This window comes from Zerene cesonia, unplaced genomic scaffold (assembly GCF_012273895.1).
Source record: "Zerene cesonia ecotype Mississippi unplaced genomic scaffold, Zerene_cesonia_1.1 Zces_u013, whole genome shotgun sequence".
Classification (NCBI taxonomy): Eukaryota; Metazoa; Arthropoda; class Insecta; order Lepidoptera; family Pieridae; genus Zerene; species Zerene cesonia.
Window position 1 is genome coordinate 33365 of NW_024045143.1, and position 26118 is coordinate 59482.

General features: G+C 37.7%; 1 protein-coding gene across 8 annotated transcripts in view; it reads right to left on the reverse strand.

Annotated features, from left to right (window-relative positions):
- LOC119839375 (collagen alpha chain CG42342-like) overlaps positions 1–26118 on the reverse strand; it is a 289736-nt gene that overhangs the window by 33358 nt on the left and 230260 nt on the right. For 6 of the 8 annotated variants that reach the window (XM_038365643.1, XM_038365638.1, XM_038365637.1 and 3 more), the window contains exons 2-6: positions 2427–2497; positions 2202–2237; positions 1861–1896; positions 1065–1100; positions 261–332 (exon numbers count right to left, since the gene is read on the reverse strand). In XM_038365643.1, coding sequence (XP_038221571.1) covers positions 261–332; positions 1065–1100; positions 1861–1896; positions 2202–2237; positions 2427–2497 — 251 coding nt within the window. The remainder of the gene's footprint in view (positions 1–260; positions 333–1064; positions 1101–1860; positions 1897–2201; positions 2238–2426; positions 2498–26118) is intronic. The other 2 variants (XM_038365642.1, XM_038365641.1) reach the window with 1 other exon arrangement.

The following is a 26118-nucleotide window of genomic DNA, read 5'->3' on the forward strand; positions in this document are numbered from 1 at the left end:
AGAATGTACGCGTTCAAAATTTAAAACCTTAAAAAATTAAATACAATAAAAGAGAGCCATTTAGTTCGATTGACTCTTGTCCACTTTTGTCTTAGAATAACCTATAGTACCTATTTGGTTTGCATTGTCTTGAAAATTTAAATGCAACCAGAAAATATTGCACGCTTTTCTTAAAATTTGCAAAAATATTAAGATATTTAGTTAATAGTTTTATTCGAACTTCATAATTATATTCAATAATAGAAAATGTAAATAATTACCTTGACAGCTGAGAATACATCAAAGCCGGGGCTCCCGTGGTCGCCCTTCTGCCCCTTGTCCCCCGGTCGGCCCTGGAATTACATCACACTCATTAACTAGTTAGTTAGAGGAGATCCTCTAGCCTCTCTTATAGCCAATGCGCCTCTTACCCCTAATAATAATGATTCATGATTCTGAATCTCTTTGTATAAAGTATTGGATTTAGGTAAGGATTCAAACGTATATATGTGTGTTACGCTCAACGCTCATTGCGCGAAACCATGGCTCACAAAGCGTTGTGGTCACAGTACAACGCTCACAACACGTTGCGCAATGAAGAAATGCCACCACGCATTCTGAACATTAGGTAATTGGTTTACAACAAAGCCGGTCACTCACGCAAGTTGGTGCCAAGTTTGTTGCGCATTCACTCAAACCCACAAATATAGGATGGCTGGATAACAACACGGCGGACATGCTTTTATTACTTGAAACAATTTTAAACTTATGCAAAAGGCCTTCTGCCCTTTGCTTCGCTTAAAATTGTTTCAAGTACGTAATAAAAGAGTACATCGTGTTATGGTACCCCAATTAACGCTCGAGACCCAAGGTGGCATTTCTTCATTGCCACAACGCGTTGTGAGCTGTAAGCGTAACAATATTAATCCGTAAAAAAATTGTTAAAAAGCTTATTATACTCGTCTTACATACAAACAGTATCAAATTTAATTGTTACAATTAGAAGCGGTAGTTTGTTAATATCATATTGCAAACATTAATAAATCTGACTAAAAGAATATTGAAGTTGTAAAAAAAATACTTACGGGATCTCCTTTCGGCCCGTCTAGTCCTATTGGACCCTGAAAAGTGAAAACGGATCTATTATGCGGTGTTTCATTATATTAATCTTATAATAATATGTTAGTATACGAAGCGAAAATGCTCTCAAATGAAATTTCGATATTCGGTTATACTTTAAAACACCTCTAATTAGCCAAACTAACACATCACGCACTAGCACGGAAGACATTGGAACTTGGAAGGGACAAAAATGCAAATATTACGTCCTCGGTGGAGAGGCGATAAATGGACGGGTGAAACGAAATATTATGTGTTAAAGAAAATTGACAATTGAGAGGTAGGGAATACATTCCATCTAAGTCAATAAAAATAGGAATTCTATAAAAAAATATCGTAATCGATGGGTAAAATATGTAGCTAGACTAGCTCCATAATGTACTTCTATGAATAAAACAATGACTAACTAATGACTTCACGCGCATGTCGCCGGCGAGTGCTGCTTAAGGTTAACAAGATGCATAAACTACTACTATTGTTAGTAAAACCCAAAACACATTAATCTACAAGGATTTACGGTTCAGCCAGGTTAGCATTTGGATCTAGTGAGCTCCACTACGAGGTTAATGAACAGTCTCTTTGCAACAGCTCTGCTATCGCTGCTGGGCAACAGCTAGGCGAATGTTGTTTACAATGAATGGTTCTCGTTTAGAGTATCTACTCAAGGAATGCCTTTGATGTTGAGGTTAGTTGCAAAGATCATTTGAGTTTAGTACGAGACGAGGCAGGATGGGTACGGGGGCGGCCTCGGCCGGCGCTTACCATAAAGCCTCGTTCGCCTTTCTCGCCCTTGCTTCCCTGAAATATCACACCATTTTACATTGAATCCACCGCTCGAGTTTGCTTTTTGCCCTACTCCAGTTAGCTCACACCGTATATGTCGCGCACGATCTCAAGGGAATGATGCAGACCGCCAGAAGGCCATTCATGCAGCATCAGCGTGACAGAACTGTTAAGTATCTCGAATACACGATTTTGCTTGGTAGCTGATATTCAGTTGTATCAGCGGTATGTGCATCGGTAGCGATGCGTATCATCATTTTTATTTCGTAAAGTTAATAATGAAAATAATATATAAAAATAAAACAAAAGAAAATAACTACCGGGAATCCATTTTTTCCTGGCGCTCCCAATAACCCCTGAAAATAAAATAAAAAAAATATACAAATAGTAAACTCAAAAAATTAAGGTGAAGAAAAAAATTCACTCAAAAATAAACTAAAATTAAAATAAAATACCCATAAAAATATATAATAAACGTAAATAACATTAAGAAAGACTATAATATATTTCAGTGTGTTGTTTAGCAAGTTGTGCTGTAGACTCACCGGAGGTCCCGGTTCGCCGGTGTCTCCTTTCTTGCCCTTCTTCCCCCTCTTCCCCGGTGGTCCCGGGGGTCCTGGAAAGTAAAGTTGTACATGTGTTATAATTTCGTACCATAATCATACAATAAAAAATGAAAATGATTTGTACGAGGCCTGTAGGAGGCAGAGTGGAGGGCCCTCGATGACGTCACGAGAGCCCTCCGCTCGACACAGCACTCTCTCGGCTATCGAGTATGTCGTACCTAATACGTATATTTTACCTACACGCAGCTATAATACAATACTTATTCATTCATATCGAGATAAGCAATGATGTTATCCTATTTTAATTTTTAGTTTTATAGCATTGAAATGCTTTATAAATGAGAAATTTATATTATCCTATCCTACTAATCCTACTAATATTATAAATGCGAAAGGTTATGAAGATGGATGTATGTGTATGGGTATGTTTGTTACTCTTTCACGCAAAAACTTCCGATCCGATTGCAATGAAATTTGTTTGGTATGTATATAGCTGGACAACTTTTTATCCCGATTTTCTTACGAGATACATACAGACTATATAGGCGCAGGCGCATATACAGGCGCAGCTAGTAAATAACTATGTTACAATTTACTCATAGTTATATTAAATTATTTCTATATTATTTGAGGTTTGAAGTCGTTTTAATTTTAGTTTAATGCCCATTTTGCTTGTAGATGTAACTACTGTGTGAGGGCAAACAGACCCCTGTACAGAGTGAGTCTAGACTCAATGTTTACGAGAGTGTCCGGCGGCGGGCCGAGTGACGCGCTCGAGTCACGCAAGCGGCGCGCAACCGCCCTCATAAAGCACGCGTCTCTCGACTGACCTGCTCCATGTCCCTCATCACAGCATACTTTTATATATACCTACGGAACTCATTGACGCTGGCATCAAAGCATTCGTATCATTATCAAGGGACTGTTTGCATTCAAAATTGGAAAAGCCGATATTTGTTACGCAAAAGTTGTTTAATTCACTCTACAAACAATCCGTGATTACTTACAGCGGCCAGATGTATATTTCAATTGTCTTTAGTCGTCTGGAGGAAATCATAGAAAGTCAGTCGGTTTTTCTCAAATTTCGAGGTCTTTATTTTCAGGAATCAATCAAAAGTTAGGTACCTACAGGTACATTTGGTTGAATCACATTAGTGACACACTGATAGACAAGTTGCAATGTCACCTATTCTGTCTCGTTTCATAATCTAATAAATAGTCTAACAATTCTTTGTATTTAATAATCATTGTGTATATTATGAAAATTACTTACGTATATTTATATTTTTTTTAATACTGAAGTTTATATCCTAAAAAAAAATTGTAATAATTCTAATAAGGGTAGCTTCATTGTCTATAAATTTATATAAAATTGTCGTGTCACAACATTAGTTACCATACTCCTCCAAAACGGTTGATTTTCATGAAATTTTCTGTGCATATAGGGCAGGTCGGAGAATTGGCCAACATCTATTTTTCATACCGCTAAATAATAAGAGTGAGGCTGAACAGCGTTTGCCCGGTCAGCTAGTTGCTTATAAAAGAGATAATTGAATTAATTGTCTTGTCTATGTATGCAGCATGCAGTAGGTGGCGAGGGCGAAGCGGCGCGCAGACGGCGCGACTGCGGATCAGCCGGATCGGGCGTGCGCCGCCGCTTTGCGTCAAATGTTGTTTAATAATGCACGCCACTTTACACGCGCACTGCTTGCCCTGACTGCACACGCATTACGCGGCTTGTTTATGACCGTTCGATTAGCTCAACAGATATAAGAACCTGACTTCTAGGTATTTAGCATTTGACACGACATGCCAAACTGTAATTCTCTCATATTACTGTTTAGTTATCCTGAAAACTGCTGTTCTATTTCCGATCCATAGTATTTTTAATATATTTATAAGTGTTGGATAGGACGGGCGAGGGCGGCTCGGGCGGCTCGGGCGGCTCGGGGAGGGCAGTTCGGCGGCGCTTTGATCTTCTCTTCGCTGAATCACCTTCTATTACAAGTTAACCGTCTTATCAAATAGGAGCTGCTACGAGACGAAGCATCTCGCTTCTGCTACACAAAAGAAAATAATAATTTCGGTCAGATGTTCTATTTGGTATCAAAATTGATAGTCACATCTCTAATTAATTGTAAAATTTGTTTAGAATTTTCTTTCTTGCCAACACATAATACTGTTCCCAACTAATAACAACGCCATCCTGTTTTTCATTGGCAAAAACAAAAGCAAAAAATAACGTTTTCGATATAATGCATCTTAAATTATTATCTACCTTTTATTGTTTTACTGTGATTTAAAAGAATCTTTAGAATAGTCGGTGGTTTAGTGTTAGTCTGTAGATAATTATTTCGCCTCTAAATCTGTCAACTATTTTTAATACGTAGGCTGTGTAAGTGATTGTTGGTTAACCTACATAAATATAAGTTTTAATCTCAATATATAAAATTCTCGTGTCACAGTTTTCGTTGCCATACTCCTCCGAAACGGCTTGACCGATATTGATGAAATTTTTTGTGCTTATGCGGTATCTATGAGAATCGGCCAACATCTATTTTTCATACCTCTAAATGATAAGAGTAAGGCAGAACAGCGTTTGCCGGGTGCAGCTAGTAATTTCATAAAAGAATCTAAAGACAGCTCTAATTGTACATTTAGCAATAAATAAATCGATAAAATATTTCAATTTCAGTAAAGTTTGTTTGATCATGCGGGACACGGGCCGAGGGTCTCCGGGGCAGCGGAGAGGCTACATCGCCAATAGCAATCCTCTAATTAAATATCGAGAATCTTTTAGCGTATTCTAAATGACGCAAAATCTTTTTAATGTGCGCCTTAATACTTGTATACCTACACAAAGTGATAGAGAGAAAAGAAAAAAGAAAAAAGAAATAGATAATACATTTTTAATGTTCATGCTATTATAATAAATGACAAATGTTTTAAATATTTATGTTAATCAGATAGTGATTATTTAAATTATTTTCCGTATTTAAATGAAATCGTAATTACTTAGCGTTTATACTCGTAGTCTTAATGTATTTGTTTGATATTAATACGTATAATATATTTTTAATTCAGATCAACCATCGCATTGAGTCAGTTCTATATTGATAGATTATATCGTTTTGTTGAATACAGAAATAAATAAAATCCATTATTTAGAATGAAGTATATCACTAGATATACTTCTATGGTCAAAGGTAGCGCGTAGAGGTATTGAGTTCAACACTGAATTGGGTTAGTTCAATAATAACATCTATTCCGCTCGGCATTTCCTGAGAGAGACAGCTTGCAGCGGAACATAACTGTGGCTCATGACAATCGTTCGGACGGAGCCTCCCTCGGCTGAAATTTAGATAAGCGAGTTAATCCGAGGGTGAAATATGTCGCGCGAGGAATTGCGCGCAAATCGAGTTAAGCGCTAAGCGTCATCGCGCCACACTTGAGAAAGTAATCTTGTTTTTTCCGAGGACCCTTCCAGCGAGTAATGAAAATATTGTGTTTAGCGAAATTGTGAGATTACGAGCATTGTGCGAATGTAGCACGCTGTCGGGGAAATCTGCCACGTTTTAGGGATTCTCCCTCGACTTTGTACATTACATTCTGTGTTGTGGCGCGGTTCGCATCTGTTTCATATTTATGTTCTCGAAATTGTGTAGTTCTAAAGGCATTGAAATATGAAGATCGGTATTATGCTGTGCTTTAAATATTGATAAAGAAATCGTATGTTTAATAAGAGTTCCCTAAAGCCCAATTTTACGGAGATGCAAGTTATTCTCGAGCGGCACTCCCATTGGATCAGACAATAACTTTGTGATAAACAGTTTTGTTATTGCGATCTCGTCCGCTTCACCTCCCGACTCTGACAATGGCAAAAGTAAGGTATAAAACATGCTAATGGGCCAAGTTCCGTTGTTATTGCTAACTGTTGTTTCCAATTGTATCCGTAAACATTACTGCAGCCCCTCGCTGGAACGTTCGAGAAACTTCGCCTCTTTCGGGATAATCTGTTACGCTCTTACCTTTCTTCTTTTAGCCACGCATTTGTAGCCAAGCTAAATGTAGCCTAGAAAAGTTTTCATGGGGTAAAGTTTAAACACTGCAAAATATACTTACATGTTATATATTATATAAGTATGTTTTACAAAATGTATCGCTTGTTGTCTGTATTTTGTTGAAGTATAAAGAAGACACAAAGAATAAAGTAATTACTATTAAATTCCACACTGTTTGAAGACTATCGAAACGCTTACAAACTATAATTTTGCTATTATCTATCTTTTCATTTTTAATAGAATTATTAAATCTTTGAAGTACATTATAATACTGTAATAATTACGTTAAACGCTGTAATTTCCAATCGAGTCAAATTACATACAATTTCGTTTTTATGGGATCTTTTTCATACGAAGGGTCTCATTATAGCGCCGTGTAGCTCAAACCGCTCCCCCCACTACTTCTCCCCCGTCTTCCCGCCCACATCCTTCACCGGGTCCAAACACATTATAGATAAGTTACAGGGAAATTTGAATTAATTAAATTTCGTTCGTCAAGAAATTGAATTTTAATAGAGTAGGTATTGGTTGAAGTTGTAATTCAGAATTCTGGTAACTTGTATCGGACACAGCAGATCATTATAAAGCCAGGTTCGAACCTGAATTTATCTTGCAACTTGTGATGCAGATAAATTTTATACCATTTAAATTACATTAACACTAACATATAAATATTTCAATGTTTAGTAAGTTTTCTTTCTATTTTACCACTCGTATCTTGTCATGATAAAATTATTTTTAAATTTTGAAATATTTCTGTGTAAGTGAAAAAACACCGAGTTGGTTAAATATTATAGGTATGAAAATTGCAAGAGTCTATTTAGTAAATATAAACATATTCGAAGCCACAAACACTCGAAGGCACCGGCGGTGTCGGAGAGAGCGCGCCGCTAGATGTCGCGGAGAGCTGACACTCCACACTGAACACTAAACACTACAGCCGACACGCGACACTCCATATTGCAGCGCGCTCGAGCCCACTTTACGGTATTCTTGTGCTGTTTTTCTTAAAGTTATTTACACTGATGTAGAAGATCCCAAAATATAGTACACCTTTAATGATAACTTGGTAAATATGTTAAATGGATTATTATTATTCCTCCACACAGTTTCAAACTTAAACTCCTCCTGTTTTGAAGGCCATTGACAATAATTATTAACTTTCGGTTCGGACAGCAGTTTACAGAAAAGAGCCGACAAGAAACTTAGAAGTTGCTTTTTAAATCATATCAAAGTAACGTAATTCTTTTTTATCTTATTTCTTTATCTACTTTTAGAATAATAAGCATCAGATCTCATTCAGAATGAAAGTGTTTTCACAAGAGAATAAGAACAAGAGTGATCACAGATGGTTCTTAAGCGACAAGATTCCATGGACAGACATTTCTAATTAGAATTGACGGCAAAATAAAAACTTCATCTTAATCATATCATCTCGCTACAAGACCTCTTAATGCGTTTTTTTATTTGTCGTGATAATGTTTTAAAATGCCAAAGGAGAAGGTTAATAGCTGAAGTTGTTGGATTGTTATTAAATTTGTATTGTATATTATTGGTAAAAAAATAAAGAGAGTTTAAAAATTAGTTACGGTGGTTTTATACATGCAATAGTAAAAAAGTGTTATACACGAGCGAGTGTGCGCCAAGCATCATAAACATTCGTTTGCACTTTTAGTTTTAAAATTTAATTGCCAATAACAGCGACAGTGGCATCATTACCGCGAAGAAATACTGCGGGTCGAGCGATCGTAAGCCGGCGTGGATAATATTTCGACACGTCCGAGTACGTAAAAGCAAATGGACATTATCATCATACAAGCTAATGAAAAGCTGGAGTGAGGCTCGGCTGCGCGGCGGTAATGAGACGGCTGACTGCTGGAGGCCTGACCTCTCGACGCCGTTCCAGTGGTTATGGCGGACGTGCCTGTACTGTACAGTGCCTACTATATAACGCCACAAGCTCATACGGACACGCTACAAACGTTTCATATTTTTCAAGTACAGTTACATAGTATAAATGCAATAGGAATTGTCCCATTAATTTATTATTGTAAAGAATTATCATTCAATTCATCAGTAACATAAATAGTGTATCCGATAATGTTGCCAGTCCTCGTTTAATTTTGTACATAACGTTATAAACTAAAATACCCCTATAATATAGAAAGATAAATATTCAACCTTTCGAGTGTATCTGAATCAGGTAATCCTCGTTCCCCCGAAATAGTGAAAATATGAATTGGCAAAGCACTTTTTTATCTTAATTTGACACATGATTTACGACGTGATGTGATAAATTAGATTAGAGAGGTGTAGCCTGCAGCCTGTGGGGCGACGAGTGCGAGGCTGCAGCTCGTCGGCTGATCCCTGCCAACTCCTCGCTGACGGTTATGATATTTGATGTCTTATTACATTATTACTTTCAATTATACAATGTAAGTATCTATACATAATAACATAATAAAAGAGTTTTAGAAAATGTGATATATTATATATATACAATTTTTTTTATTTTATTTATGTCGGAAAAAGGGAAATTGCTTTAACTATTAATCGGAATTTCTAATACTCAATTTTTAGGTCGTTTTCTACAACAATTCAGTTATTAAATTTTATGAGGTTATTGTATACTTCATCTACGATAGTAATATTTTGCACCATATGCACGAGCTCAGCGCCGATGACAGAAGCGAGCCGCGGGCAGATGATGAGCGCAATCCAAGAGTCCCGCCGGTCCGTCCCGCGAGCTGTCTGCGCCCAGCCCCTCCGCCGACGCACGACGTTGTGCACCACAATCCCGTGGGCTCGCCTCATGGAAGAACTACACGTCGCCCGAGGGAACTCGCTGTGTTTTGGTAATCTTGCTTGTGCTTTCGAGTTAATAACATATTGGGTAAATCAATAGTCAATTAGCACTATATTTATTCATACATAAAATAGGAGACTCCTTCGTTGTCTCGATGTACGCCTGTTTTGTACGTATACGTTGATATAATTTTTTGTTGAGCTTGCAATGAATTGTATGAATGATAATGAAACAATTTCATGAAGTTCAATATCCGCAGCCCCCGAAGGAACATTAGGGCGAATATTCAGCTGTAATAGAGTAATGTCACACACGAGAATGATAAAGTATTTACTATCTGGCAAGGCGGCGGTAACGCGTGGGTCGGTAATGATATATCGGCCAATTCATCACAACATGCGCTACTGCTGCACCCGGCGTCGCTCGACTTCATTAGCACTACTGTGCGGAACATTCAACATTCGCCCACAGTTTGTCGTGTTGTTATTACTTTAATGGGCGGCAATTACGGTTGCTCTTTGTCACGTTTGTGTTTATTATACAAAGTGCCCTACGTACGGTTCATTATATATTTAAACGAGGATGACACTGGCGAAAATGTTTTAGTGTCACTCACAAATCACTCTTTTATTCAAAACATATTCAGGCGTCGCGTCGGTTCAAATTATAAAGGCCCTACTAATGCAGTGCGCCCGTGTCCACTGGCTCCCCGCGGACACGTCACGTCACGTCACGTCATCAATCATACAGCGCCACGTCATTCTGCAAGTTGTCACATCGGACGATTATGCGGTTGACGAACTCCGCTATTTGAATCCTAAATATAATCTCTTGAAATATTGCTCTGCTTCGGGGACAGGACATGCGAATTTTTATTAACAAATGAGATATTTTACGTATTTATTTAATGAAGATTCATAAGCTAATAATAGACCATACACTTTGTACGATGTTTAAAGAAAATATAAACTGTTTGTGTGTGCTCGTAAACGTCACAATTAGAAGAAATAACTTTTTTAAATTACATCTAGAGTAGTACATTTTGTTAAACTGACTAGAGAAAAGTATGTTTAAAAATTATATTACAAAATATACATTATAATAATGCACATGTACACAGCGGGGTGTCTCCAGAGTCACTTCGCTAGACGTATGTGATGTTGTAAAATTTTGTTTAGTAACGGTGGTAAGTAATGTATGTCTTATAATTATTCTCTTCACAAGCAATCAGGATACATAGCTATAACACTTGCTGCTGTCTCAAAGAAAGATATGATAATATTATTGTTCGTTTAGATCATGTCATATGGTGATGGTGATGAGGTGTGGTGCGAGCTCAGCGGCTTGATAGAGCACTTTCTGATGTAGCTGACCCTCACACACCAGTCGGATAGCGTTACTTCTCCGAATACTTCAAATACATTGATGGAATAGTATCGCTGGTAGTATCACCGCAAACATACATGAATCATTATCGAAGGGTCAATTTCTTTTAATAACTAGTCTTAGTTGCATTTGTTTCATATGTGCAGTTATAAAGAGCTGAATAAGATATGAATTATTTTCATTCGTGTAAGGGCCGTTTGTCAAACAAAGATTACATCGTAAAAGAAAGATACGTTTAAATTAGATGGCAAATAATATTACGTTTGATGAGTCGCTATTTGTGTGAAATTGTGCGAGCGTGTAATTTAACTGAGGGCCCGCATCGCGAGAGCCTGCAGGCGGTAGGTACAGTATGTAAATACCTTTACTTAATTCTATTAGAAGTGAACGTAAGATAAATGATATAGTTTCTTTTTTTGCATTTTCTTAGAAATATGTACAAATATCCCATCACGTATCCTGCACATACAATAAGTACAAAGTGTCATATGAATTACATGTGAGACGGGCGAATGTCGTGATATAGGCATTGAGTGGATCCGTAGAGCTGCGCCGGCGGCAGGGCGGCGGGGTGGCCGGCGGGGCGGCAGCCCGGTGACAAAGATAGGATGAATGATTGAGTACCTGGGGTGGGGCCTTTGTGCATAATAATCGTATGTAACTATAGATAATGCTGTTCCAGCGCCCTCTAATGCCCAAAACACACCAATTCAATTCTTTAGTACGAATTAAAGTCATTCATTTTACTTTTCAAAAATGATAAGAACAAAGATGGCTGTTGGTATGAATGCTTTGTGTTCGGTTTCTGTCCGCGATTCTGACCGCTTGTTGTTTTAATAAACACATGTAGCATGATAATAATTTCGCGTCCATCATGTTTGTAAAGTTCATCGACTGTTTACATTCCTGACACAGTTTGATTTCAAAACAATGCGCACACAAAATGTATCGAATGGTTGAGATTGTCCGTCGGTTGCGTTTGATTGATCGCTCGAACCTCGGCGTCGTAATGAACAATGGGCCGGAATTCAATGTGTATCATTGTGTTGAATCAATCCGATCGCGCCATGATAATTGCTCGCTCGAATGTGCACACAATGCCATGTTATTATCCGACCAATGACATTTAAAGCGCTGCACAAAATGCTTTTACGAGTAATAGTCAACTGCCGAACACCTTTAACTGATGTCAATACTTCACGATTATTCGATCTTTGAAGAATTTGACACACTAGACGATACATACAAAGGATTCAAGCATTTTATTAAAATTTATCTTAATCAGAAATTCAAATAAATTGATGAAACCATAGAAAAGATTTTGATAAACGTATTACTTACGTAAAACATTCAGCGATAGAAGCCTTTTTACACGTTTTTTATTAGCTTCACCTGTATGTTTGTTTGTAACCGACTTCTTTGGGCGCGATTTTGACCCACTTTAAACGGCCAGATTTCGTTCAAACTTTGTAGATTTATTGAGGACCGATGACAATACACTAATTTGATAAAATTATTCCATTTTTCAATTTGCAAAATATGATAAAAGCGTGTTTTTTATTTTTTTCAAACCATTATAATATATTATTTTGAAATAATTGCGAACAAGTTTCCCGAGTGTGGAATTTATAACATCCCGAAACGTGATCAATTTTTTTGTATTCTTTAAAAATTCCTCAGCATACAACATTTCATTCAGGTTGAGGGATTCGAATTTCGAAATATTTCAAAGGTACACGTAAATGCTTCAGGTCGTTAATTTAAATTATGTAAGTACTAACAGTAATAACACAAGCTGTTCCAAATACAATAATCTGAAGCGACCTCGACTAGGTCTTGACGACTTATTGTATTTTCATACAGATATAAATAAATGTTTCTTTCTTTCTTTATATCAATGAGAGTCTGATAAGAAGTTAAATCGATGTTAAAAAAAATGAGAATTGTATGATACGATAAGCTAATAAACTATTATAGTTTACAGAGTTGTCGTTCATAATATAAACATATTGAAGTCTCCGCATGCAATGGGAAAGTTTTTTAATCAAATCGTGTCGTGCCCTCTCCATCGGGGATAGCCGGGGGTAGAGGGGAAGGAGAGGGGGGAGCGTCATCATTAGCATCACAATCGTCGCGAGATGATGCGTGTCACTTACACCTGTCGGTGCGGACACCCGGCTCCACATTATACTCTATATTCTCTAGCCTCTAAGCACTGCATAGGATTGATAGATTGGGTCTAGAAAGTGCTCGAAGCTAATTCGTTATGTGGAACAACACGCTTTTGTACACATGGTTCATTGTAAAATCTATGTAATCCGGTCTAACTATTGGCAAATTAGTGTTTAAAGGAAATAACATAAAGTTATTTTAGGAAAACTTTAGAATTAAATGAAATTTGGTTTGATTGCGATGTATAATATATTAGCAGTCCGCTCCGGCTTCGCCCGTGGTAGTCTATAGCCTTCCTCAATAAATGGGCTATCTAAAACTGAAAGAATTTTTCACATCGGACCAGTAGTTACGGACATACAAATTCTTCAACTTTATAACATTGGTATAGATATACACATAATGTCATCGTCAGTCCATATTATATTATAATGTTTCCACTGCTGGGACATAGGTCTCCTAAGAGGGTTGAATCAAATTATTCATAAGAGAGATGTTTCCTTTGCAATGTGAATGTATAATAAGGTACAGATATCTAATGTGGATATGAAGTAAAGATGTGGCAAGTCTGAATGGTACCCCACTCTCAGATCCCGACAAAAATAACAACAAAGTTGGATTCAAATTATTGGAGCTCAAAGTCTTGTAGATACAGAACAGAAATCAATATTTTTATTATTATTTTAATAATGATTCTACTAGGAAAATTGTATGGGAACGCGTCAGATGCAGGCTTCTCATTTGCGTATGTATCGTCGATCGGTGTTGTCATGCTAATAAGTAGGTGCGTGGTAACGCGCGGGGCGGACCGACGCCGCCCGACACCGACACGTCGCCCGCACGACACCCACACGACCGCGGGACGACACCGACACCGGCAGGGGAACGGCGGCAACCGTTAGAATCACTACAATTGCATGTAATTGTAATGATCTCTCTTTAACGAGATGTGGCAAATGTGGATAATGACATCGCCTACATCCCGTCTTCGTTTCGCAATATTACGGAGTCGAGATTATAAGCAAACGTGTAGGCCAATGTGGTATTCTCGGCGCAGGGCCGCGAGATGTGGATAACAATTACTGATTGATTATAGTTTATAGCACAATAGTGTATAATTACAAGTCTCGTGGCGATGCGGAGCCTTTCAACAGGCGTGACAGGATTCCTGCTCGTTTGTTATTGCGCTCGTGTGTGGGTGATGATATTACATCTAAACTGTTTAAAGTTGAATAGGCCAATCGATGCTCAACTGTGGATATTAAGATGCTAAGCATTGTGTTAATATCGTAATATTTTACGTCAAATATAGTTTACTAACACTGAAATCTCATTTTCAAACGACACATTTTATTTGATAACCCGGTGACACAGACTAAGCAAATATTGGAGGTTCAACGAATATCTGCCTTCATTATATTTTAGTGCCATGATCTTCAAAAGAATTTTTGCATTACTGTAGTTAATACCCTGAACAGTTCCTATTTTCACTACCACAGGAAGTAATCGTTTAACAAATAACAAGTGATTTATTACGGAAATCTTCTAGATTTTGAAACTCGGCCAGCGTACCGCGAAACTGTCAACAAATAGTCGCGTTTAACATCTATATTACTCGAAAACGTATTAATCACATGTCACGACAGAACGAGAAACGTGTAATTTGTATAATGAATCACAGTTCCAGTTTATGAGCGCGCATTAATGTGAATTCTTGGGAAGTGAGTTATTAAGAAAGGCGTCGGGGGGCGCTGTCGTCGGCGCAGCATTAATATCGCGGTTGGAAACAATCAATCAAAGCTCACTTCGATACGACTCGCGAACCTCCCGCGCGCCGCTGTACTGCCTCACGCGAAGCCACCTGCCAAGCGGATTTGGATAACAACGTTTTATAATTTTGCTCTATATAACTCTACCTCTTTCTTATTGTGTTGCACTTTTGCTCGACGGCGACGGCGATGTACAGTATAAAAAGTCCCGTAACCCCTAAGGGGATATGGGGCAGATGATATACATTTACAGTAAAGAGTATTGAAATGAGATTGATTTTAAATATTACTGAGCATAAGTTTGAAACACCTGGGGTATATAGTGAGAGTACGCAGGTCAAAAGAACGTATGAAATATCTAGTATGTACAGTAGCGGACTCCAATAAATTTTGCTATAATGATATATTATATTTGTTTGCGGCATGCCTATATACATATATATTGCATGTAACATGTGTGTAACGTAAGTTTTATGTATTTTGTTCACACCTCACCTATCTTCGGCCCCACGGCGCAAGTTATTTAACGCCTGTTTTTATGTGACCCCCGGGAGCAGTCCCGGCTGCGGCTAGATCGCACCAGATCTCGACAAATTGTGTAATCTGAACTACACCTTCAACAATATTTACGCATTTCATAGGGGAGTGGGATTTTTATTGCGAAATTTGATACGGTTTTGGAGTTATGGTGTCTGTTTGTTACTTTTCGTATAATCCAAAATGTTGGCGCATCAGGAGGGATAAGAAACGTAACAAAGTATTTCTATAACTATGTCTGTATCTACACGCATTTAGTATACAGATAAGCATAATATACCCGATTAATGGTTATGTGAGCCCATTTATACCTGTTTGTATTTACTCGTATAATAGTTTGAATGCGGCTTCACTTTCGTTGCTAACAAAGGAAGCGCGGAGGTCTAGATCGGGGCGCGGTGAAGGTCGCGGCCGATGGTATCGGCGACTTCCTCGGAGCGGGGAATTAGCACGCGATCGCAGACGCGCAGATTTATAACCCGGCCCGCATTTATCTCCCGACGTGTATTTATGGCCACATCTCGGCCCGTAATTGTCGTGAGCTGTCTCTCTCGACGTGAGTGAAATTATTGTCCAGTGGCATTCGGCCGGCCCACAGCTCGCCCTTATCGTCCCGGTGATCAGATCTATTCTGTCCCGACCTGAAGGATCGACTAATAACGACACGCACTCGCTTAACATTCGCTCGCGACAATCGCGCTGATTTTATTCAAATTTGTACTGCAAAGACGCTCTCGGGAGATCATAAACTCTCATTTACACGCAATTTGTCGCTTTGTAGTATGAGAATAGTGCCATATTCCCCGACCGACGTCGACATCAACATGTTGCTTGAGACTAAATCGTTCACGTTCTACTTCTTAGAACTTCGCGCGATTTGTCAAAGATAAAAATACTTTCGTTGCGCAGATAGTCTTTATATTATTCTGGCTAAAAGCAAATGGCCTCTCACAGGTGGTCCGCGCGGCGCCTACGTATTTCCCCATAACATTTAAATCGACAAATAAATACGTCAATATCCCATGGATATATTCATGAGGCGGTAATGCTGGACGTAAATACCGGCGGTGAGTGGGCTCACACGATCACATTTATCAAGCACCACAATGCGTGTCACATAAATTTTACGCAACGAAATTATTTATCGAATTCGATTAAGCTTTGGCTAAACACAGGCCGGTTTTATTGTGTTGTCACCATGGCCGCATTACTATAATAAAAAAAAAATAATGAAGGATGTGCACTGATTATTTTCGTCTACAGAATTAATAAATTGCCATTTCAGAGCCTGAATTAAGAATTAATTTCATTGTAAAGAAAATTTATTCATGGAAGCCGTATTCACTTCGGCGGGAATTGAGCCGGTTCGCACGGGAGACGTGAAAAGTAGCTACTCTGTGGGTGAGCTGGAAACTCGTATCGTCCGGTGATCAGATCTATTCTGGCAAGGAAAATCTTGCCCTTCCCATTCCTTTCCTTTATTCTCCTCGTCATCTTTTCTTTATACCTTACCATTTAAAGTCAATCCATTTGTAAAGGCATAAAGAAGTCAATGTGCATACTGGGTGATCCGCCAGCGACCGGCTAAGTTGACCATTCTTGTTTAAAAACTATGCATCTAAAGATGTAAGAGTATGACTGGTGAGCGGCGTTTGGACAGCGGCTATTAGCGAAGCGGCGCACTGCTGAGGTTTCGCCGGACGCCGCTGATTTAATGCTGTAATCACTGTTTCCTAAATCAAGCGCTCTGTCATTTTGCCATTTCCTTTATTTACAGCCAATTCATTTTAAGTACGTTTAAAAGTAAATGCTTTTTTGATTGTGAATAAATGGCGGTTTTTTATAGATAGTGTATTATGTTTCTATGTTATTACACTTTACTATTAAATATCCATCTTTTAATTATGTTTTGTTAAAATAATTTTACTGCATAGATAAGAATAACAATACAAGTCTTGGTAGTCAGTATTCCAGGCTAAAATTAAATTAAATATTTATCTGAGCAAAGGTTATTAAAACTATTTTGGGCTAATCTCTAGTGGAATTAATTTGTGATAGATATCAGACGGACGCCGGGTGTATTCTTTGTGCTCGATCACAAATCGTGTGAGAGATAAGATGATGTGATGCTCTGAGGGTGGGCCGAGTGTCCGGCGGAGCGTGTACTTGTTGTTATTAATATTGGATCTAATTTAGGCAGATGTAATCGTTTTTATGTACAGTGCGATGAATGCAGCAGCAGCGTTTTTTATCAATATCACTTATCAGTTCGTCTATACCAGAATATAGCTAGCGAGTCCAAGCTTATTTTGATTACGTTTGTAAGTTGTTTTATGTTTCTTTTTTATGTCCAATCGACAAATGAGCTGGTTGGTCGTTTGATGGTAAGCGCCTACCTTCGCCCATAAACATTTGCACAGGCATAAAGCCGTTTGCAGAGGTCTAACCTCTCTATAAATGGATTGTCGACTTTAAGCGGTGTGGGATAAAGAAAGGTTTGATGAGGGGATTAAGGAAAAGATAAGAAAATAATACGGGCCTCCGATAAGCAGCGTGATAAAAAAAATGGTTTAATTCATTTCCAACTGGTAATGATGCGTTACAAGTATAAATTATAGCAGTAGCGATATCAGTGCCGGGAAGCGCAGGCACGAGCGCTGGGACACGTCGGAGCCGACAACTGGGGCGCAAGTCGCAACTAACAACAGTTGGCTTTATCCGCTTCGACAGCCCGAGGCTAAGTTATCATCGAATGTTCCTTGTTGAGTTTAACACGCACGACATGTATGCATTCAGATGTAGCTCTATGTATTTTAATTTTTATTATTAGCTTTTGACGATTAGATAATTATCATAATTAAATTCAAGTTTGAATTTTCATTACTTACTAATAGTTTCATTTTATTTTTTTAGTGATCAAGGTGGTATATGCCTCAAATGTTCAAACTTAATTAGTAAGTACGTACCTCTATACAGCTTTAGTAATTTCCGTCCCTTTGGCGGTTATAATTTTTTTATAAGTCTTCAAAATTTACTTGTTTATTTTACTTGTATTTAAGGAAGAACATTACGTTTATTACTAACTTCAGAATAGATTCACTGAACACATATTTTGCAGATGCAATCCCGCTTCTCATAGGTAGCAAAAGTGAATGTTGTGAACGATCGAATGACGCGTGTGAAGGAAGCTGCATCACAATTGCACCTCGATAATATGCGGCAGTGTAGTGAAGTGTACTAAGTAATGACTTCTCATTAGCGTGAGTAAGCGCGTTTCTCGTTATCTCGTCGATCAAATGAATCCCGGTATCGCTCGATAACGTCGCACTAATTATATTTATCGTGCTGCGGCCGGCGAAAGGGGTTGTATACCACTTTCGAGTTGACTCCTTATAGTAGCTTCTCACGCATGCTACACTGGTTGCGTTACACGGTTTGAAGCGTTTTCTTTTTCATTTACTAAATATGACATAAATATTTTTTATCTGGGTAATCTACTCAAACTAAATTGTTAAATATATTTGACATAATATGTATAAATGATTATTTCGATTTTACTAAGGGATACGATTTAAATTATATGATACGAGTACATCCGCAGCTCGGATCGGTAATAGTTGCGTTGGTGAGTGACATTTTGGTACAGCGTATGTATTGTAAAATAAAAATTAATTGAACTTGTATCGTGCATCGACGAGGAATTGCCACAATGGCTGCGTGTAGCTGGAGACTCTGGGGTCACACACACACCTACCCCCACACACGCACACACACACACACACACGTCAGCACGTATCGACGCGATCTTCGCTGAAGCTTTTACCTGGAACAAAGAACAACAACTTTAAATGCATTGTTTCAGTTTTGAAAGAAACTTTCAGATAACAGACGTTTCACAACATTCAACCAATGAATGGTATTTTCCTTGGACACTATGTAAGTAAATGAAGTTTTTGTTTGATACCGGAGGGAATAAGCATTGGTTTCAACAAAAGACAATAGCTGTATAGAACAAGACAAAAATCGCGTATGGGTAATTTACTAGTTTTCTAAAGATAGGGCGGACTAGAACGTCATTACGATACAGACAGTTATTACCAGTATTCGATCGACGTGAGATTGCAGACCTATATGTGATATTAAAAATTCATATCTCACATTTATAGGATCATTACACACGTAATGAGAATCCGATCCTTTAGTTCGCCTACGCTCCGCGCCGAGAATGTGCCAGACGAGAGTTTCATCTTCTGCTGTGTGATTACTGAAGCTTTAAGTATCTACAGTATAGTATATAGTATCTACTTTCCTCAATTCATTAGTATGTATATCACAATATAACATTAAGCATACTTAATTACCATGTTAATCTATAAAAGATTCTACTTTTTATGGCATATGTTTATTCAAAACCGTCCTTGAATGCGAAGATGCAGTGGGCAAGGAGATGTGTGTAGAATTTTAGATCTAAAAAAATACGAATTCTTCTGCTAAAGACAAAAAAATATAATGATTGAATTAATATCAGAGAAGACTGCGATAAATCGAACTACAAAATTCATAATGCTAGTTATTATTTTTGTTGAAAATTAAACATGGCGCTTTGTAAGGTATTTCCGACTGCGATTGAATATTTTCTTTTTAATACGTCGTTTAAAAAATGTCAAGAATTAGAAGAACAGTTTAGTGGAGTGATGTCGTGGGCCGCACTAAACGTCACTTTGTCGCTATCAGGTCGCCATTGAGTCCCATCTCGGGGACACTTTGATAACTTCCAAGATTTGTTCGTCGCGGGTGGTCACTGCTCAATTGATATTTACATATTTATGTCGAATAAATAACCCGAAAATCGATGCTATACCTATCTAAGCTTTGATTTGTGTATTTTATACAACATACATTTTGTTTACGTTTATCTCAATGGTGTATACAAATACAAATCTGATCACATAATAAATAAGGTATGTATTTTTATTTACTATTTTTGTGATTCGAAAATTTCTTCTAAAATTTATTTCGCTCAGACAAGTTGCTGTTATATAACTTTTCAATGAGAGATTATGTAAATTTCTATAAACAAATAACCTACACTTGCACGAAGTGAAGCAAAGGGACAAATAGCAAAAGTTTTTACCGTCAAAAGACTTCTGTGCGTCGTCATAAATGGCTTTGTTTTCACGCAAATAAAGACATTAGCGGCATGAAATACTGGTTCAACAGAGAGGGTGGAAACGCTTAAGTAAATAAAGTAATGCAGCGGATACTTGTACGCAGATTAAATCGGAACGCCACACAATGGGAAAGCCCAATAAGTATTGTGACTAAAACGAATTAAGGAATACCGTTTTATCGTAGCCATTTAAATATTTCTACTTCCTTTGTCCCGTGGAAGTATGCAATTTGTTGTAACAGATTACGGACACGTCAGGAACAGTTCTTGTTCACAATGTAATCACGATAGTGCTATGTGCTCCCCCACACGGCACGCTCCGTGTAAGCTCTCATATTTTAGGAATAATCTGTTCGTGTGCAAATCTGAAGGGTTGAGGGTTTTTATGTGATCATCAATAACACGCGCGTGTGCGATACGAGTCCGACACGTCGGCGAGCCGGCGCCGGGACGGGCCCGGGAGCGGGACGACACGTGAACTGCATATTGATAGCACATTGCGGTACACACTCGCTACTATGAGCGATACCCAACCCAAGATTAGGGTAAATATTGAAACTTTTACCATTCACTTACTATGGCCTAATGAAATACACCTAATAATATTATTAAGCAACGTAAAAAAAATCACCTTATGATAGAAAAACCTTTATTCCCACAAAGAAGGTACACACACGTAACATAAACTAATAAAATAAATTATAAAAAGCAAATAGTTCAGCATTGTGTTAAATTAATACGAATAGGTATCGCGGTTGCTACCTGCTGCAGCAAACCAGTTCAAAGTAAAAAGTACCCACCATTTTGTTCCACATGATCTATACCTATGGTTGTTCTTCTTTCAAATGGCCATTAGTATGCATTTAAATCAATTATAAACATAAAGTAAAACTGATTCACTATCGAATTAAATTGACAACCTCTCCATTTCTTCTTGCACTACATAAATGGGCAAACAGCACAAAACACGAAGGTGTGCGCTCGGGGCAGCTTTTTGCCTCCACTCAGACAAGCGGCCGGACGCCTTGTAAGGCGCTCCTGACCAATCACAATGTTTCATTGCCAATTTAGTAGACTAAATTGGTAGGGTATTATATGTTCTTAATAAATAAGTAAGAACTTAAATGGCACTTAAAATTATTGAGACTGAAATTTATTGATCGTAACAGTCGGCAAGAAATTTTATAAAAGGGATACATCCCTTACAAGGGAAAATATTTGAAATTGTCGATTTTGAACTAAAAATAAATGGTAATATTTTACGATTTGTTTTTAGTATTGCAAAGCAGAGCGAGCCCCACCAACGTGCAGACAATAACAATAAATTTGTGAAATTTCAGCTCGATATAGACTATTATAATGGAAAATCGATTTTATTCCAACCGAGTGCGGGGTGTTCGAGAGCGCATCGTCAAAGTTCATTGAAACGGCTATTCTCTTTCAGATGCCGGTGCTGCGCTATTGGTTCTATAAAATAATTATCTATATATAGCTTATCGTCATTATTATTAAAAAATATTTTTAACTCTGAAAATTGACTCGGAGGAAAACTATTTAGAGATTCTTAGCATTCAATTGTTAGAACCTAATATTCAGAGTGAACAAGAGTTTCTTTGTTGTTGATATATGCAAAATATTTATTTAGTCGAAAAAATAAGCAAACCGTGAGCTTGTAGCAGCCGCTCCCTCGAGGATGTTACCGCGGTGCGGCGCAGGAGGAATACAAGCGACTCATTACGACTCCCCTTGCTCGGGAGCTGCTGCCAATGCTGCTATGATTTATCCTGCCTTCACAACTATGCGGTTTGTTCTTTCTTAACAACGCACCCATGGAAATGCTTTCCCACGAAATTTTGCGAAATCTCCCGTCCAGATACATATAATAATAGACGGGTGTATCTAATGCATCCATGGTGTTATCAAATAAGGGAATAATATTTGTTTGGACCTAAAAAAGAATGCACGTATAAAATCATTATTCGTTCAAATTACCTTATTTAAATGTAAACACCTTTCCTCAAAATACTTTCTAAGATTCGGTTATTTTCTTAGCCTTTTTATCACTCATGTGAGGTATGATGAGGTCACTATTTGATTTACAAATGATGAAATTAGTTTCAATTTGATGAGGAGTATCATTTATTTTTACAGCCTCACGTTCTCTTGTTATTTTGGCATCATTTGAGTAGCGTGACGCGACACTTCGCGCTTCTGATATGATTATGTACATAGCTTTTAAATGACACGTTTTTCATAAAATTGTTATTACCAGTCAAATTAAACTAAAACTGCATGCATTCTACTCAAGAAAAATGTATATATCGATATAAGAAAATACAGATATTTAAGAAATACTTTTCCTTAACTTAACAGAATAAAAGAAATATTAATTTAGACAGTCTCTGTAAACACATTGACATAAATACTTTTTGCATGTTTAGCTATTTATAGATAAATCAGCTAGCTTCGCATGTAACTAATGTAGGATCATTTTATTCACACGTGTAAATTGAACTGCAAATGGCATATGACATATAACAAACTCACTCCGCTGAATTAGTTTCCCTTCAGCTAGTTAGGTATATAGCTATAATAGCTATTGTTAATTATACGTGACTTTTCTCATTCTGAAGATTTTCGAGATAATAAATTGATTGGGCGGTAATTGATCTGAAAAGGTGAGCAGGGGGACTATAAAAGGCGTAGCAAGTTTTTGCGACCAGTATAAAACATTACTGTATTTGCTAACATAAAGAAAGTTACATTTAACTGTGCTTCAATTAAAATTTAAGTCTTATTTTTGTGTTAAATCTATAAATATGTGAATTGAACCATATGTAGGGAAAGGCAAAGACAGGACACTCAAAGGTAAAGTGCATTTCTCAAGTGTCAAGAAAACCGAAACATTAACACGTAAAGCTAACTGCGAGTTATCCACAAGCTTTCACGAGAAGTGAGTACTTCGAGCATCTCAAATATAACGTCCTCGGGGAATCGAATCCACCTGCGTCGCTGTGCAATGCAAAATGAACTTTACACGGATAGGATTAGAGCAAGTGTTGGTGTGCACGCGGGGGGCAGGCACTTGACGCCTGTTTGCTGGTGTCTGCATACATTTGCATGACGCGAGGGAGTCCAACTTAATTTGGGAGATTTGCCGCCAAATCCTCTGAGTACTTTGTTTTATGACTTGCATTGTGTTGAATGTGCGATTGGAGTTCTGCGAGCGAGATAAGCATGTCTGGGTGTATTTCTTATAATATTTTATAGAATTACTTCGCTATTGCTTTTGCCAGCTTCAACCTTTTTGCAAAATCATTTATTTATCTTATATATATACAGATAGTTGAATATGGTTTTGTGTGAAACATCTACAAATGAATTTTTAGGTTTTTTTTTTAATTTTTTTTTTATTGTTAGTCTGTAGTCATAAAATGTAACAAAATATATTAGTCAAAAGTTTTAATGTATATTATTCGACGTAGAGAAACAAAAGAGTCATGGTCATCAATAATTTAAAAGCCATTCATTTAATTTAATTAAAAAATGTAATAGCATAATGAATGTGAACTAATGAAATGTAAACGCTCTGCTAGATCGCTTCAGGTGAAGCGATATACATGTGTATCCCAAAACGATTCTTTGATCTTCGGATACGGCATTTATTATTCAATTTATAAAACGTCTAATATGAAACGCCTCGAGCTCCCAACACTCATAAGGCGCTGTGACGAGGAAGCGCAGGCACGCGGAAAACTGCCTAAACGGAATTATCTGGCAAGGCGCGAGCGGGGGTGAGGCGCCTCGCGGTGAAGGGGAGGGGCGGGGCGGCGCGTAGGGCTGCCAGCCGTAACTTACAATTTTTATCGCAATATTGCCCTGGATCTTTGCCATCTTTTCATGTTATTTAGCTAAGTATGAAGGTTAGGATATTGAATGGCTTTCTTGTTTCAATTTGAAAAATGTGTGGTAAACTTACGCTTTATTTGAACAAAAATAAATGGTGTGGGACAATAATAGTAGTAAACAATTTGTTCTTACTTACATGGCTGCATTAGTTATTAATTTATTTGGCTTGCATGATTTATTTATTTCTAAATCGAACTTTAATAGTCATTCAACGGATTATTTTTTTTTTACATTGACGAATGTGCATATTATGCACAAGGGGTAAAACTCAATACCTTATATTTTAAATAATAATAATACGGGCATGTTTTCCGCAACTCGACCTCAAGCGCCTATTTTGAATGAGTGAAAAGAAAAGGAGGAGGGTAGTGAGTCAACGTTGATGCCATCCCAGCTCCACCATGAAGCTAGGCAGCTTGTGTGGTCTGCCGAAAACCTCAGGGAGGGACGTAGGATAACCCATTTGCCTTGCCGTGTACTCCGCAACCGCCGCACATTCCATGATAACGTGGGTGCCGTTTCTTCAGTCGTCATGCACGCTCTTCATGATGGGCTCTCAGTGATCCCTAAGTTAAAGAGATGCTTGTTGAATGGACCATGCCCCGTAGGTCCCCTGCAATTGTACGTAGTTGCTGTCTTCGCAAGTTTTATAATCTTATATTTAACTATCAGTTTGTGTATACTTGTCCTTGTGTTTAATTTATTTCTATATAAAACATTTAGAAACTTTACTAAAACCTAAGTCTTGCAAACCCTGAGTAGGGAGAACTCCAGGGGGCTAAATGCGTTTCGCAATTTTATATATCACATGTAATCATGCGCGATCGGCACAGCGGGCAGAATGGCCCGGAAATTACGCATGTGTGTGATTTCTTTAGCTCTGCGGTACAATTGAAAAAAGATTCGCTTTATTGAACATATTTGATTTAATAGGTTTTTCATAGAACGTAATATGACCAGTATCCCGCCACAAATATAAAATCATGCAACGTATATCTGGTTGTTAATTTTAAATCTTTTTTAAAGTCCTATGTATCGTTCTTAATATCTATCGATTGTATCGATAAATTTTAAAAAGCAATTAATGTTACCTACAATTATAATAATTTTACTTTCCAATTGATACATTGAAGCTACAACACACTTAAGACAATTATTTCATCGTAAATTGGTTTCGCGCGTTCCGAAGCATCATTTATCTGCAAGCAGCGCTCTAATAGATCGCAATACGTCTCTCAAAGCATTATATATCTAAGGCACGTCTCCGCAACTAGCAGCGGCGGAATCTGCTGAATGGACTCAAATAAAACCTGGCTTATAGCGATGAACTTAATACAGAGCTCCATCTTCATCTTCAGTGTATTAGAGGACTATATTAAGTCTATGGTTTCACTTGCTAGTCTGTTAAATGTCAGTAAAATTATTTTCATTTATTTTGTACAAATATTTAAACAGTTGAGGATCAAGGATCCAGTCTGTAATACATGCGTTTATTTTTCACTTAATAATCAGCAACAATAAGTAATAGACCCCGAGGACTCTTGCCGCGCGACATTTTAATAATTATAATTATTTTGACACCTTGTTCTATCTATTTAATGGCAAATACTACACAACAATTACCGACGTGATGATTTGAGAGTTTTTTTTAATTACATCAACACATATAGAAATACTGATTTATTGTTTGAAATATATAATAAATGGGTAGTCGCAGTTTGGTGTCGAGTGCCAAGACCCACTAGGGTAACGCTGTCACCGCACTAAATAGTCAGCAAGTAAATGGCCCATTCCGCTAAAGAGAAAGCCGATCTCCTGGGCGCTCTCTTTGCTAGGAATTCGACTCTTGATGACAGGGGAA